Below are 16,840 nucleotides of genomic sequence, written 5' to 3'. Positions count from 1 at the left end.
TTTAATTTCAGGGAGCTCTGCTGGCAACAGACTCCCTGCATCGTGGGACAGAGGGGAGAGAAGCAGCCCTACTCTCTGAAGCTAGGTCCTGCTACTTAGGCTACTGGACACCATTAGCTCCAGAGGGATCGTACACAGGATCTCACCCTCGTCGTCCGATCCCAGAGCCGCGCCGCCGTCCCCCTCGTCGTCCGATCCCAGAGCCGCGCCGCCGTCCCCCTCGCAGGGCCGGAAGACAGAAGCCGGGTGAGTATGAGAAGCAAGAAGACTTTGAAATCGGCGACAGAAGACTCCGTTCTTCACTGAGGTAACGCACAGCACCGCAGCTGTGCGCCATTGCTCCCACACACCTCACATACTCCGGTCACTGTAAGGGCGCAGGGGGGGGCGCCCTGGGCAGCATATGTACCTCTTTTGGCAAAAGTACACATATATACAGTTGGGCACTGTATATATGTATGAGCCGCCGCCAAGAAAATGTATATTTAAGCGGGACAGAAGCCTGCCGTCGAGGGGGCGGGGCTTCTTCCTCAGCACTCACCTGCGTTATTTTTTCTCCACAGCTCCGCTGAGAGGAATCTCCCCAGGCTCTCCCCTGCAGATACACGGTAGAAAAGGGTAAAAAGAGAGGGGGGGCACATAATTAGGCGCAAAAATAAATATAAACAGCAGCTACTGGGTTAACATTAAGTTACTGTGTTATTCCTGGGTTTATAGCGCTGGGGTGTGTGCTGGCATACTCTCTCTCTGTTTCTCCAAGGAGCCTTGTGGGGGAATTGTCTTCAGATGAGCATTCCCTGAGTGTGTGGTGTGTCGGTACGTGTGTGTCGACATGTCTGAGGTAAAAGGCTCCCCTAAGGAGGTGATGGAGCAAATGTGTGTGTGAGTGGTGTCTCCGTCGACAACGCCGACACCTGTTTGGATATGTGAAATTAAGTGCTAAGGAAAATTTATTGCACAAAAGATTAGAGAACAGACAGGGAATCTACCCATGTCTGTCCCTATGTCGCAGAGACCTTCATCCTGCAGATAGCATGCAGTAAAAGTACTTTGAAGTCCATTTACACACTTTCTGGTACACTACTCAGACCGGCGATTGTGTCGGCATGAGTTTATAGCGCTGTAGCAGCGTGGACAGATACCTTTTCAGCAGAGATTGAGACCCTAGTATGTATGTGTGTGTATATATAGATATAGATAGATGGATAGATAGATATATATAGATATATATACATATATAAAAGATGCTGTCTTAGATATTTATATAAAACATGCCCAAAGAGACATTAGTCTACTGGGTTCTAGAGTCAACGCTATGTCGATTTTCTGCTTGACGTGTCCTGTGGAACATGCAAGGACAGGTGATGCCGACTTAAGAGGCATAGGGAAGGTTTACCTTACAAGGCTGAGGATTGTGTGGAGAAGGGATCTCGGACCTGGTCTCCACAGCTATAGCTGGTAATTCTGATATTTTGCCTAATATTCCAGCACAGCCTAGGAAAGCACGACATTCTCAAATGCAGTCCTTTCGATCACAAAGAAACGAGGTGCGTCCTTTCTTGCCAGAGGCAGGGGCAGAGAAAAGAAGCTGCACAACACAGCTAGTTCCCAGGAACAGAAGTCCTCCCCGGCCTCTACAAAATCCACCGCATGTCACTGGGGCTCCACAGGTGGAGCTAGGCCCGGTGGGGGCACGTCTTCGAAATTTCAGCCACAAGTGGGTTCACTCCCTGTTGGATCCCTGGGCAATAGATATTGTGTCTCAGGGATACAAGCTGGACTTCGAGGAGATGCCCCCTCACCGACGGCCCTGCCGGCTTCCCCCCACGAGAGGGAAATAGTGTTAACTGCAATTCACAAATTGTATCTTCCACAGGTGGTGGTCAAGGTTCCCCTCCTTCAACAAGGAGGGGGTTATTATTCGACCATGTTGTCCCGAAACCGGACGGTTCGGTCAGACCCATATTGAATTTAAAAACCCTGAACATATACTTGAAAAGGTTCAAGTTCAAGATGGAATCGCTGAGAGCGGTCGTATCAAGCCTGGAAGGGGGGGATTTTATGGTGTCTCTGGACATAAAGGATGCATACCTTCATGTCCCCATTTATCCACCTCACCAGGCGTACCTCAGATTTGTGGTACAGGATTGTCGTTACCAATTTCAGACGTTGCCGTTTGGTCTGTCCACGGCACCGAGAATATTTACCAAGGTAATGGCGGAAATGATGGTACTCCTGCGGAAGCAAGGGGTCGCAATTATCCCATAATTGGACGATCTCCTCATAAAAGCGGGAATAAGAGAGCAGTTGCTGATCAGCGTAGCACTTTCTCTGGAAGTGTAACGGCAACACGGCTGGATTCTAAATATTCCAAAGTCGCAGTTGGTTCCTACGGCTCGTCTGCCTTTCCTAGGCATGATTCCAGACACAGACCAGAAAAGGGTTTATCTCCCGATAGAGAGAGCTCAGGAGCTCATGACACTGGTCAGGAACCTATTAAAACCAAAACAGGTGTCAGTGCATCACTGCACTCGAGTCCTGGGAAGGATGGTGGCATCATACGAGGCCATTCCCTTCGGCAGGTTCCGTGCGAGGACCTTTCAATGGGACTTACTGGACAAGTGGTCCGGAACACATCTTCAGATGCATCGGTTAATCACCCTATCCCCCAGGGCCTGGGTGTCTCTCCTGTGGTGGCTGCAGAATGCTCACCTTCTCGAGGGCCGCAGATTCGGCATTCAGGACTGGGTCCTGGTGACCACGGATGCAAGCCTCCGAGGGTGGGGAGCAGTCACACAGGGAAGAAATTTCCAAGGTCTGTGGTCAAGTCAGGAGACTTGCCTTCACATCAACATCCTGGAACTAAGGGCCGTATACAACGCCCTACGTCAAGCGGAGACCCTGCTTCGCGACCAACCGGTTCTGATTCAGTCAGATACCATCACCGCAGTGGCTCATGTAAACCGACAAGGCGGCACAAGGAGCAGGGTAGCGACGGCGGAAGCCACTAGAATTCTTCGCTGGGCGGAAAATCACGTAAGCGCACTGTCAGCAGTGTTCATCCCGGGAGTGGACAACTGGGAAGCAGACTTCCTCAGCAGACACGACCTCCATCCGGGAGAGTGGGGACTTCATCAGGAAGTCTTCGCACAGATGAGGGCATCACGCCTCAACAAAAAACTACAGAGGTATTGCGCCAGGTCAAGAGACCCTCAGGCGATAGCTGTAGACGCCCTGGTGACACCGTGGGTGTTCCAGTCGGTCTATGTATTTCCTCCTCTTCCTCTCATACCCAAGGTGCTGAGAATCATAAGAAAAAGAGGAGTGAGAACGATACTCATTGTTCCAGATTGGTCACGAAGGGCCGTGGCCTCTTCCTCTAAGACAGGACTTGTTGCAACAGGGGCCCTGTCTGTTCCAAAACTTACCGCGGCTGCGTTTGACGGCATGGCGGTTGAATGCCGGATCCTAGCAGAGAAAGGCATTCCGGATGAGGTCATTCCTACGCTGATAAAGGCTAGGAAGGACGTGACAGCTCAACATTATCACCGTATATGGCGAAAATATGTTGCTTGGTGTGAGGCCAGGAATGCCCCTACAGAGGAATTCTAGCTGGTCCGTTTCCTTCACTTCCTACGGTCAGGAGTGAATTTGGGCCTAAAATTGGGGTCCATTAAGGTCCAGATTTCGGCCCTTTCCATTTTCTTTCAAAAGGAGTTGACTTCTCTGCCTGAAGTTCAGACGTTTGTAAAGGGAGTGCTGCATATTCAGCCCCCTTTTGTGCCTCCAGTGGCACCTTGGGATCTTAACGTGGTGTTGAGTTTCCTGAAATCCCACTGGTTTGAACCACTCAAAACGGTGGAGTTGAAATATCTCACGTGGAAGGTGGTCATGCTATTAGCCTTGGCTTCGGCTAGGCGTGTGTCAGAGTTGGCGGCTTTGTCACATAAAAGCCCCTATCTGGTTTTCCATGCGGATAGAGCAGAATTTGCGGACCCGTCCACAATTTCTGCCGAAAGTGGTTTCATCCTTTCATATAAACCAACCTATTGTGGTGCCTGTGGCTACTACGGACTTGGAGGATTCCGAGTTGCTTGATGCAGTCAGGGCTGTGAAGGTTTATGTAGCCAGAACGGCTAGGGTCAGGAAAACAGAGTCTTTATTTTATCCTGTATGCTTCCAACAAGCTTGGTGCTCCTGCTTCAAAGCAGACTATTGCTCGCTGGATCTGTAACACGATTCAGCAGGCTCATTCGGCGGCTGGATTGCTGCTGCCAAGATCAGTTAAGGCCCATTCAACTAGGAAGGTGGGCTCTTCTTGGGCGGCTGCCCGAGGGGTCTCGGCATTACAACTTTGCCGAGCGGCTACTTGGTCAGGTTCAGACACTTTTGCAAAGTTCTACAAGTTTGATACCCTGGCCGAGGAGGACCTTGTGTTTGCTCAATCGGTGCTGCAGAGTCATCCGCACTTTCCCGCCCGTTTGGGAGCTTTGGTATAATCCCCATGGTCCTTACTGAGTCCCCAGCATCCACTAGGACGTTAGAGAAAATAAGATTTTACTTACCGGTAAATCTATTTCTCGTAGTCCGTAGTGGATGCTGGGCACCCGTCCCAAGTGTGGACTTCTTCTGCAATGCTTATATATACTTATTGCTTAAATAAGGGTTATGTTATGGTTGCATCAGGGTTGACCTGTTGCTCTGTTGTATTTCATACTGTTGACTGGGTATGTTTATCTCAAGTTATACGGTGTGATTGGTGTGGCTGGTATGAATCTTGCCCTGGATTACCAAAATCCTTTCCTTGTACTGTCAGCTCTTCCGGGCACAGTTTCTCTAACTGAGGTCTGGAGGAGGGACATAGAGGGAGGAGCCAGAGCACACCAGAATCGAAATTCTTTCTTAAAGTGCCCATGTATCCTGCGGAGCCCGTCTATTCCCCATAGTCCTTACGGAGTCCCCAGCATCCACTACGGACTACGAGAAATAGATTTACCGGTAAGTAAAATCTTATTTACTCCTTTACAGGGGCAGTTATTAGTCCAGCTGTGGCTAAAGCAGTGGCAGGCTGGGCAGAAGAACTGGAATATGATCTTTCCATTGCAAAGAAAAAGAACAGTTATCCCTTATTGCATATATAAAGCAGGCAGACGTTTTTATAGAAGAAGCAGCCCTGGATATGGGTATAGTAGCTTCTCAAGCATCAGCTTCCTCAGTAGCAGCTCGCAGAGCTGTTTGGCTACATACATGGAAGGCTGACTGAATCCAAGAAGGTACTAGAATCTCTGCCTTTTGTTGGAAATACTGTGTTTGGTACAGAATTAGACAACATTCTTGTGTCTGAAGCAGACTCAAAGTGAAGTTTCCTTCAACATATAAAGCTAAACCCAGATTTCCGGTACTTTCGGACCAAAGGAAAAGCAAAGGGAAAGGTTTACAGCAAACAGTCTCAATCAGATAAATCTGGCAAGAATTAGAAGGCTTGGGCAACCTGATGCCCGGCTTCTAAACCAGAAGACAAGCCATCGACCTGATGGCACCGGCCTCCACCTGGGGGACCCCATGGTGGGAGGCCGACTTCTATTTACAATGGTTTGGCAGCAGTCCACCACAGATACCTTGGTGCAAGAAGTGGTGTCTCACAGTTAGCTTTTTCCTTCAAGAAAAACCCTCCTCAAATATTCTACTGTACCAACCTGTCTCCGGTGGAAACGAAGGCCACGGTGCTACAAGATGCAGTTCAGAAGTTGCTACACTCTGGAGTGATAATACCTGTTCCCTCATCACAGTGGGGACGAGGTTTCAATTCCAACTGGTTTTAGTTCAGAAACCAAATGGATCCTACTAGCCCATTCTCAATCTCAAAGCTCTGAACAAACCTATTTGGGTGACTCGATTCCATATGGAAACCTTGCGTTCCATTATCTCACCAATGGAGCCAGGGGATTTTATGGTGTCCCTCGATAATTAAGATGCTTGCCTACATGTACCTATAGCACTAGCACCTTCCCATCTCAGGCTCGCTATCCACCAGCAACGTTTCCAGTTTCAGGCTCTGCCCTTTGGACTGGCTACAGCTACAAGAGTATTTACCAAGATTATGGTGGTGATGGCAGCTTATCTTCGTCGTCAGGGAATAAGGATTTTCCCATATCTAGACAATTTGCTAATCCTGGCTCAGTTCCAGGAAAATCTGTAATGCCATCTTCAAGTGACAATAGTCTGCCTACAGGCTCACTGCTGGCTCATAAATTGGGTGATGTCCTCCTTAGTCACTTCACAATGGATGACTCATCTGGGGGCTGTATTGGATACCAGTCTTCAGAGAATCTTTCTACCTCTGAACAAAATATCCGCAATACAGATGAGGATTCAGGGGTTGATACACAGCTGGAGAGTATCCATCTGTGCAGCAATGTGAGTTCTGGGACCAATGGTCTTTACATTCGACTTTCAACATTTGATTCTCTCTAAATGAAACGGACAGCATCAGATGATAAAAACTCAGAGTAAAATTTTTCCTTAGTAAGTGTCTGTTATTAGCCTGGTAGCTACAGACATCTCATCTGGACAGAGGTCGACACTTTTTAGATCTCAAATTGGGAGGTTCTGACAGCAGACGCCAGTCTTCAGGTCTGGGGAGCCGTGACAGAACAGTACTTCTTCCAGGGATACTGGACCAAGGAAGAAAGTTCCCTTCCAATGTATTTTCTGGAACTTCGGGCCATATATGTCATGACTGTTAGTTTTGTGAGCCCAGCATCTATGTGAAGTCCGTGTGGGTAACTGGAGGACTATGTGTATAATTGGCTGGTCTATGGGAAACGGTGATATGGGGAGGCAATGAACAATTCCTGACCGGGAGTCAAACCTGGGCTTCAGCAATGGGAGCCGTATCCTGACCACTGGAACACCAGGGACTTGGTGTTGATAACAGGATGGTGAATGTAATGGTGAGAACGAACTGAATAAATGATTAACGGGGTTCGGCTGGTGATGCACTGCTGGACCGGACTGGCTACCGGCTGAGGATAAACTGAACCGGACTGGTTACCGGAGCACTATAGACTGGACTGGGTATTGAGGTAACTGAGAACTGGGCTGGTTACCGCAATATGACTGGGCCGGGCTGGTTACCGCAATATGACTGGGCCGGGCTGGTTACCGCAATATGACTGGGCCGGGCTGGTTACCGCATTATGACTGGGCCGGGCTGGTTACCGCATATGACTGGTAGCGCACTGTATTGAGGTAACTGAGAACTGGGCTGGTTACCGCATTATGACTGGGCCGGGCTGGTTACCGCATTATGACTGGTAGCGCACTGTATTGAGGTAACTGAGCACTGGGCTGGTTACCGCATTATGACTGGGCCGGGCTGGTTACCGCATTATGACTGGGCCGGGCTGGTTACCGCATTATGACTGGTAGCGCACTGTGAACCGGGCTGGGTAGCAAAATAACAGAGGTTTGCAGGAACTAAAGTAATTAGTGTTACCTCTTATGGTGCCCACACACTGTGCTATTCGTGCTAGATGCGATTTGAGCCTATACAATGTGTGCTATGCGATTTGGACTAAGTGGGGTATGCTATTTGAACTACATGCTATTTGAATTACATCCGATTTTGAATACACTACAGTGTACTATATGCGATGTAGTACAAATAAACCTGCCTGCACATACTATTTTACCTTGAGATATGGACTAGATGGGAGCTCACATCGCAATGGACAATGGGGGTAATTCCAAGTTGATCGCAGCAGGATTTTTGTTAGCAATAGGGAAAACCATGTGCAATGCAGGGGAGGCAGATATAACATGTGCAAAGAGAGTTAGATTTGGGTGTGGTGAGTTCAATCTGCAATCTAAATTGCAGTGTAAAAATAAAGGAGCCAGTATTTACCCTGCACAGAAATAAAATAACCCACCCAAATCTAACACTTTCTGCACGTTATATCTGCCTCCCCTGCAGTGCACATGGTTTTGCCCAATTGCTATCAAAAATCCTGCTGCGATCAACTTGGAATTACCCCCAATACACACGGTGTGATTTGAACTAAAAAGATCAAATAGCATGCGAGTGTGGGCACCCTTAGGGAGCTCAGCTACTAAGCTCACACTGAGCTGTGTGACTCACGGAACTGGTAGCTTCTGAAACTCTGGTCTCTCTACTTACACCTCTTGGTCCTTGGTAATTGGAGAATAGAGTCAGGTGATTCAGAGAGTCTCCGGCTGGCACAGGATTGGATAGCTCATGGTCAGGTGATCAGACCCTGTCATGTCAAAACTCCAGGTTAAGCTCTGAGTGATGCCTAGCAGGCCGGAAAAATCACTGAAGTCTAAACTCCTAAAAATGAACAGAGGATGCTGGCTTTTAGGCCCAAACACCAGAAAGCTGAGCACATGGAGAATCAAATGCTGCACACAGGATCCTGATGATTGCTCACAGAGGAATTCCTACTTAGGTGGCTAATCAAGAGTAAGCAACACAGATGCAGTTTACATGCTGAGAAATACTTCACGGCAAGCTGATTCAGATTTGCTCAGACAATGCCATGGCAATATCGTACCTCAATCACCAAGGAGGCACTCTCAGTCGAAGGGCAATGAGTGAGGTAAGCCACAGGTTAAGGTGGGCAGAACTTCATCATCCAACCGTGTCGGCAATATTCATACCAGGAGTCCTAAATTGGGAAGTGGACTTTCACAGCCAGCATGACATTTATGCAAGCAAATGGACCTTACACCCAGAAGTCTTTCAAATTCTGGTAAACAAGTGGGGACTACTGGACCTCATGGCCTCTTGGCACAACAACAAAGTACCCGCATACTGGTCCAAAACGAAGTATCCCGAAGCAATCTACATGGATGCCATGTCAGTGAAATGGGAGTTTCATATGGGATATGTTTTTCCACTGATTTCTTGTTGCCCAGGGTGATTCGAAAATTCAAACCGGAGAGGGGCACTGTGATACTCATAGCTCTGGTGTGGCCCAGACGAAATTGGTACACAGATCCGCAGAGGCTGTCCGTGGATACTCCGTTCATTCTGCATCAGTGTCCAGATCTGATCCAGGTTTCCTGTCTCTACGAACACTTGGATCGACTGTCTTTGATGGCGTGGCTCTTGAAACATCCATCTTGAAGGCGAAAGGTTTTTCACAAGAGGTAATTCAAATGATTCTTAAAGTAAGGAAACCATCTTTGGCTCACATCTATTACTGGATATGGCATGTGTATTTTCAATAGTGCACTGCCAGAAAATATGACTCTAGGTCTTTAAGAGTTTCAAGAATTCTAGCGTTCCGTCAAGCAGGAATGGACAAAGGTCTCCGCTTGGTTTCCTTGAAGGTACAAGTGTCAGCATTAACTGTATGGTTCTAAAAGAAAATTGCTAACCTACAAGATGTTCGCACTTTTTTTCCAAGGAATGCTCCAAATTCAACCTCCTTTTGTTCCCCCCTACAGCCCCTTTGGATCAAGAAATAGTCATCAGGGAGCTTCAAGTTGCCACATTTGAACCACTGAATCATGTGGATCTCAAATGGTTAACAGCTAAAGTTCTTTTTCTTATGGCAATTGCTTCAGCTAGAAGAGTATGAGATTTAGATTCCTAAGGTGTTCCTAGTAGTTCTGGCTTTCCAGGTACTGAACCTCTTTGCAGGAGATGCATAACTGGACGTAGTTTGCACTCTAAGGATCTACGGGGATCGTACCAGTGCCATAAGGACATACACTCTCTTCATTCTTTACGATTTTCACAATAGAGGATGGCTTGCCAATAAGCAAACACTGGCTAGATGGCTTTGGATGACTCAGAAGCATACTTTCAAGCTGATCTCCCTATCCTGGATAATGTCTCTGCCCGCTCTACTCGTTCGGTAGGTCCTTATTGGGCAGCACACCGTGACGCCTCAGCTGAGCAACTCTGTAAGACAGACACAGGGTCATCAATTAACACATTCATTAGACATTATGCCTTTGATATTGTTGCCTCTCAGGACGCTGCAGTTGGGTGAAGGATGCTCCTGTCCACTCAGGAGTGTCCCCTCCCTTAGTTGCTGCTTTGGGACATCACAAGGTAGATCCTGTAGACTACTGTGGACCCTTAAGGAGTTATGGTAGACTTACCGTTGATAACTCTGTTTCTCTGAAGTACACCGTATCCACAGGGAACTCACCCTGACACACCTGATTTGAGTTTACACTTACTAACCTCTGCCTTCTGGTATAGAAGTGTGTGTATGTTCTTATCGCCTGAATAGGTATTTCCTCTCAATAAATCTACTCCTACTCCTGCCTTGAGCTTTGGAACCAACTGAATTCCCTGAGCCGGGAGGTGGGGTTATAGGGAGGCTGGACCATTGCATCCAGGGAGCTCAAAAGCTTTAATCATTTGTTGCCCGTTCCTCTGACGCCACCTATTACCCAAGGTAGATCCTGTGGACTTCGGCGAAAGAGTTATCGACGGTAAGTCGACAATAACTCCTGATTTCTAGGGGTTCAGATAGACATCATGAACTACAAGACCTCATTCTCAGTTCAAATATGAGAAGAATTCAGAAGATTTGGACGTTTTATGTGAGGGAATGTCTAAATATCTTATGGTGGGTGCACACTATGCGATACTCTGAGCGATATCGCATAGTTTTTCCCCCTCCCGTGCCGGGCCACCGACATAGTGCATAACACGTTATGTTATGCGATATCTGACGATATAGTCATATTGACCTGCATGTGCAGGCGACAGAGCGGGTTGTTAACTATCCTCGGGAGCTCGCAATGGCCGTCGCTGACAACATGCGCGCTGGGCGATATTGTAAAGAATATCACTCGTGAGGGTAAAAATGCCTAGTGTGTACCCATCATTAGGGTTGTTTTTCTTTACTGTGGGCATGCTGCGTTGGCCAAGCTTGCATACTGTATGCAGAATCTACAGATAGAAATGCGGATAGAAATGCCCAAAGGATGGGATCTTCTTGTAATGTTCACACAGAACGCTGAGGTTTCTTAGGTGGTGGCAAGATCTGATTCTACAAGAAAGAAATAGGGCTAACCCACTCACAGCCAGAATATACTGTGTGAACAACTGAGCACGGAGGTTGGCGGGTGGGTGGGGGATGGTTTGACATATTAGTACAAAAAAGTAATGCAAGGGTTGAGAAGCCTGAGTGGTGATTTCACCACATATTTTAAAAACAAAAACATATATTATTTCTTCAGTTGATCCACAGGATTGACATGGGGTGTAGGCGGTTGGCTAAGGAACGGGCACCAAACGGTTAAGCTTTTGAGCTCCCAGAATGCTCCGGTCCAACCTCCCAGATAACCCCGCCTCCTGGCCAAGTGAAGTCAGTTTTTTGTTTGGTGCGGCAGGAGTCCGACCACATGTAAAATGGTGGGGCTGTTTTAAACTTAGATATCTTGCGGCAACTGCTCTAACAATTTTCCGCTGGTGCTGCGACACCAGTAACTATGCTGGTGATTTTGTCAGACGCCAGCGGGGTTAGCTAGTAGACCTATGCTGATGGTCATAGGCTGCGGACAGTACATGGGAAGAAAGGTAAGGCGACTTTCTCGCTTGCACGAAGTTGCGTTTGTTTATGCAGCCTGGCTGTTTCAGGTTGTAGGCTACTGGTCAGCACTGACACGGGACATTCGCCTTGGGTGTCACCCCACTAGACCACCATGGATCACAGGCTCCAGGGATAAATTTGGAGGCCGTAGAACCCTGGGGTGGATGTCCGTAGTGGGGAGTAAGGCCCTCCCCCGGTCACCCCCCCCTCATCTCAGGTGGCGAATTAATTACGGTTTTCCTGCCTTGAACTGATTGGCCTGCTTCCATGTAAAAGACGCTGAGCGACATAATACTTGTGTCTGCTGCAGTAATCGCTGTGTGGCAATATACGCTCTGTGCGGCAATATATGCTGGACACGTCTGTTGCAGATGGTCGCTGGGCGACAATATACTCTGGGCAAAATTTGCTACAGCATGTCTTCAGGAACTCTGGGTTTAGCCTCCCTGTATACCTCTCCCACGGGCCTGGTTATATAGCATTGACTTCTACCTTCCCCTGTGGTACTGAGTAGTTGATTAAGTGCCCATTGCAATTGTATACTTTTTAGCATTTTTTGACTTATGTTAGTTTAGCTGTCTGACTTTAATACTATTTCTGTCAGCTCTTTTCTATCCCTTTCACCTTTCAAACCTTAAAGGCTGGTGCGAAAAGGGTTTTTTCCAATGCACTTCACTTTTACGTGTTTTAAGTGAAGGCTGTCACATTGCTGTTTAATTACACGGATTGTGTGAATATATTGTTACGATGTCAGTGAACGGCAAGGGTAACAAGGCATCTGCTGCGCCTGTGTTAATTGAATACAAATCCTGTGCTGCAGTGTTAACTTCTCAGGACAGGGCGCAGGATGAGTTGTGGTCAGATTGTTATGTTCTTAAACTAAATCAAGCTGACCAACTTGCTTCTAGCCTAGAACTAGCACAACTACAAGAACCACCTTGGGTGTCTTCTTTTGTGCAGGGTTTGACACGTATAGCTTATCGCTTGACTGCACCTGCTATTCCTCCAGCTATGGGGTTTCCTCCAGAGCTCCATGGATAGATGTGTTCTCATATTCAGTCCAGGATTTGGCTCAGACCTCTGTGGGCTTTTAACAGATGTTAAAGGCAGACAAATCTGTGAAAGGGAAAGCACGTAGACGTGTGGCATGAAGATTGTCACATCTCCATTTACATGTCCGCATTTATTCATGCGGGAAAGTCCATATTGACAATAGAAGAACAGGAGCCACCGCCAAAGTCTAAGGCTCCAATCTGTAAACATAGTCAAAGCTTTCATCTTAGTTTCATCAGTAGTCCAATCCGATCATCTTACTGAAATAGTGCCGTAAGTATGGGGTACTCCAAATAAGAGAAGGACATGCTTATTCCAGACAGTTTCAATAAACTAAAACCATTAAGCCTAAAGCCAGACAGGCCTGGGCAGCCAGACATCCAGTTTCCAGATCAGAAGACAAACTCACCACCTGACAGTGCGGGCCTACACCTAGTGTGATCCCAGGGTGGGAGGCAGACTTCTGCAGTTTGCACAGGTATGGTGCCAGTCCACCACAGAAACCTGGGTGCAAGAAGTGGTTTCTCATGGTTATGCCTTCACCTTCGTGAAGTGACACCCCCCCCCCCCCCCCTCCAGCAGTTCAGTTCTTTTGCACCAGCCCACCTTTTATATTCAATCAAAGGCAAGGGTCTACAAAAAGCAATTCAGTCCTTACTGCAATTGGGAGTGATAATACTGGTTCCCTCAGTACAACAAGGCCTGGGTCTCTACTCTATTTTCCTGGTTCAGATGCTGTACGGGTCCCATCGACACCTTCTCAATCTTAAACTCTGAATAAATATATATGGGTGCCCCTGTTTCATATGGAAACGGTTACCCTGGCAGTGGAGCTGGGGGATTTCATGGTGTCTCTGGACATTCAAGATGCTTACCTGCCATGTACTGATAGTGCTGATGAGAGAGTGCTATCTCAGGTTTGTGATCCTCCAGCAACATTTCCAATTTCAGGTACTACCCTTTGCGCTTGCTACAGATCCTCGGATGTTCACATAAATCATGGTAGTGAAGGCAGCTCGGCTCCATATCTTGGCGACCTGCTCATCCTGTCTCAATGCCAGGAAACCCTCGTCTGCCATCTACAAGTGACTATAGCCTTCCTACAGGCACACAGATGGCTCACAAATCGGGCAAAATCCTCTCCAGTCCCATCCCAATGGATGATGCACTTAGGAGTGATACTGGATTCCAGTTTTACAGAAAGTCTTTCTACCACTTGACAAAATATCCATGATACAGATGAGAATCCACGGCTTGCTGCACAGTCGGAGAGTATCCATTCTTGTAGCAATGCGGATAGATTGGTTTCGGCATTCGACCTGGTAGAATATGCACAGTTCCATTCAAGGCCCTTTCAACATCTGATTCTCTCCAGATGGAATGGACAACATCAGACGATAAAAACCCAGATGATGATTCTTCCTTAGGAAGTACGTCTGTCGCTGACACGGTGGCTACAAGCGTCCCACCTGGACAAGGGTTGACCCTTCTAGATCTCAGATTCTGTTCTCATAACAACGGATGCCAGTCTCCGAGGCTGGGGAGCTGTAACAGGTCAATACTCTCTTCAGAGCCGTTAGACCAAGGAAGAGAGTGGTCTGTCAACAATGCCCTGGAACTTTGGGCCATCTACATGGCACTCATTCAGGCAAGGGAAATACTTCACGGCAGACCGGTTCAGATCCAGTCGGACAATGTCACTGCAGTAGCTTACCTCAATCACCAAGAAGGCACTCGCAGCCGAATGGCAATGAAGGAAATAGGCCGCATTCTCAGGTGGGCTGAACACCATCATCCAGCAATGTCCGTGGCATTCATACCAGAAGTCCTAAATTGGGAGGCGGACTTCCTCAGCCATCACGACATTAAATCAGGTGAATGGGCTCTGCACCCAGAAGTCTTTTAGATTCTTGTAGACAAATGGGGATTGCTAGAAGTGGACCTCATGACTTCACGTCAGAGCAAGGTCCCAGTCTATGAATCCAGGACAAGATATCCCCAAACAGTTTTCGTAGACAGTCTGTCAGTAAAATGCAAATTTCGTCTGGCATATGTCTTCCCGCCAATCTCTCTGTTGTCCAGGGTGATTTGCAGATTTAAACAGGAAGGAAGCGCCGTGATATTGATAGCTCTGGCTTGGCGCAGATGCAGATCTGCAGAGGCTATCAGTGGAGAAACCATTGCTGCTTCCTCAACGACCGAGATCTATTGATTCAAGGTTCTTGTCTCTACTTCACACCTGGATCGACTGTCTTTGATGGCGTGGCACTTGAGTCATCCGTCAAAAAGGCAAAAGTATTTTCACAACTGGTAATTCAGACAATGAGCCCATCCTCAGCCAGCATCTATTACCGGATCTGGCATGCGTATTCCCAATGTTACGCTGCCAGAAGTTATGAGCCTCGATACTTTAGACTTTCCAGAATATTGGCATTCCTTCAAGCCGGAATTGACCGAGGTCTTTGCCCAACCTCCCTTAAGGTACAGGTTCCGGTACTATCCATATGGTTCCAGAGGAAAATTGCAACTCTACAGCATATTCACATTTCCGGGGAGTACTTCACATCCAGCCTCCTTTTTGTACCTCTAACAGCTACTTTGGGACCTAGGGCTAGTTCTCAAGGCTCTTCAAGCTCCCCCATTTGAACCATTGAACTTGGTAGATCTCAAATGGATGACAGCTAAAACTTTATTTCTACTGGCAATAGCTTCAGCTAGGAGAGTATCAGATTTAGGGGCACTTTCCTGTCACCCCCCCATTTCTGGTCTTTCACCCAAACACAGCAGTTCTCAGAACCAGGTCTGGTTATCTTCCTAAGGTGGTCTCTAAATTTCGCCTTAATGAAGAAATTATAGTTCCGGACTTCCAATAGCCGGACCTCACAGATGCATCATGGGACGTGGTTTCTGCATTAAGGATCTACATGGATTGTACCAGTGCTATCAGAAGAACAGATACTCTTTGTCCTATATGGATTCCATAAGAGAGGATGGCTTGCTAATAAGCAAAAACTGGTGAGATGGCTTCGGATGACGATCTTAGAAGCATATTCTCAGCTGATTTCCCTATCCCGGATAATGTGTCTGCCCATTCTACCCGCTCAGTCGGTCCCTCATGGGCAGCCCGCTGTGGTAACTCAGCTGAACAACTCTGTAAGGCAGCCACATGGTCATCTATCAATAAGTTTCTGAGACATTATGCCTTTGATACCTTTGCCTCTCAGGATGCTTTTTTGTGTGTCCTATTCTCCTGTCAAATCGGTAGCGTCCCCTCTAAAATTCTGCTTTGGGACATACCCAGGTCAATCCTTTGGATCAACTGTAGAAAAATAAAACAAGAGTTATGGCAGACTTACCATGGATAACTCTGTTTCTTCAAGGTCTGCAGGATTCACACCCTGACACGCCTAATTTGAGAATCTTTCACTAACTCCTACCTGCTGGTATGGAAGAGTGTGTTTTTCTCGTATGTACAGGTCTTCCTTCTCACTTAATTCTGCTCTTGCTTTGGGCTTGCTGACAAAACTGACTTCCCTTGGCCAGGAGGCAGGGTTATAGGGGAGGTTGGACTGGAGCATTCTGGGAGCTCAAAAGCTTCACCGTTTGGTGCCTGATGCCAATCTGCACCCCAGGTCAATCCTGTGGATCCAGTGGACCTCGAATAAACCGTTAACAATGGTAAGTCTACCATAACTCTTGTTTTTAAAGGCGTGTTTATATTATCATTTCTCCTGAAGGAAAAATTATGAACCAGCATTCATTTATTATAATTGTGTACCTGCGTATAATTTCATATGTTGCTTTTTTTATTTTCTATGATTGGAAAGGGATTAAAACTGACTGGTTAAGCCAGTGGTACCCAAACACAGTCCTCAAGGTACCCTAACAGACAAGATTTTAAAGATATAAACGCTAAAGCGTATGTGATTTAATTAGTCCTTCAGTCAGTTTGATTATAGATTGTGTTTGGGAACCACTGTTAAACTGTTTTGGGCCTCCTTAAGTAATGCTAATCTTGTGTTTCTCCAGAAAGTGGATGTTACAAGTAAAACTGTGGCTGATGTACTAGCTAAAACCATTGAGTACCTGCAGCCAAATCCAGGTAACTTCTGTGCTTTTTGTTTTATTTGTATTTTTATTTTTTAATACGTTACCTTTTCATGCTTTCTTGCACTCTTATGCAGCATGTTGATACAAGGACCCTACTA

The 16,840-nt window shown here is 47.0% G+C and overlaps 1 protein-coding gene across 1 annotated transcript in view; it reads left to right on the top strand.

Annotated features, from left to right (window-relative positions):
• The window catches only part of SH3GL1 (SH3 domain containing GRB2 like 1, endophilin A2), a 209,527-nt gene that overhangs the window by 79,744 nt on the left and 112,943 nt on the right, over nt 1-16,840 (top strand). Inside the window, exon 3 of the mRNA XM_063914897.1 lies at nt 16,662-16,734. Coding sequence (XP_063770967.1) covers nt 16,662-16,734 — 73 coding nt within the window. The remainder of the gene's footprint in view (nt 1-16,661; nt 16,735-16,840) is intronic.

This window comes from Pseudophryne corroboree, chromosome 1 (genome assembly GCF_028390025.1).
Source record: "Pseudophryne corroboree isolate aPseCor3 chromosome 1, aPseCor3.hap2, whole genome shotgun sequence".
NCBI lineage: Eukaryota > Metazoa > Chordata > Amphibia > Anura > Myobatrachidae > Pseudophryne > Pseudophryne corroboree.
The sequence above is the reverse complement of the archived record's forward strand: the minus strand, read 5'-3'. Positions and strand labels throughout refer to the sequence as shown.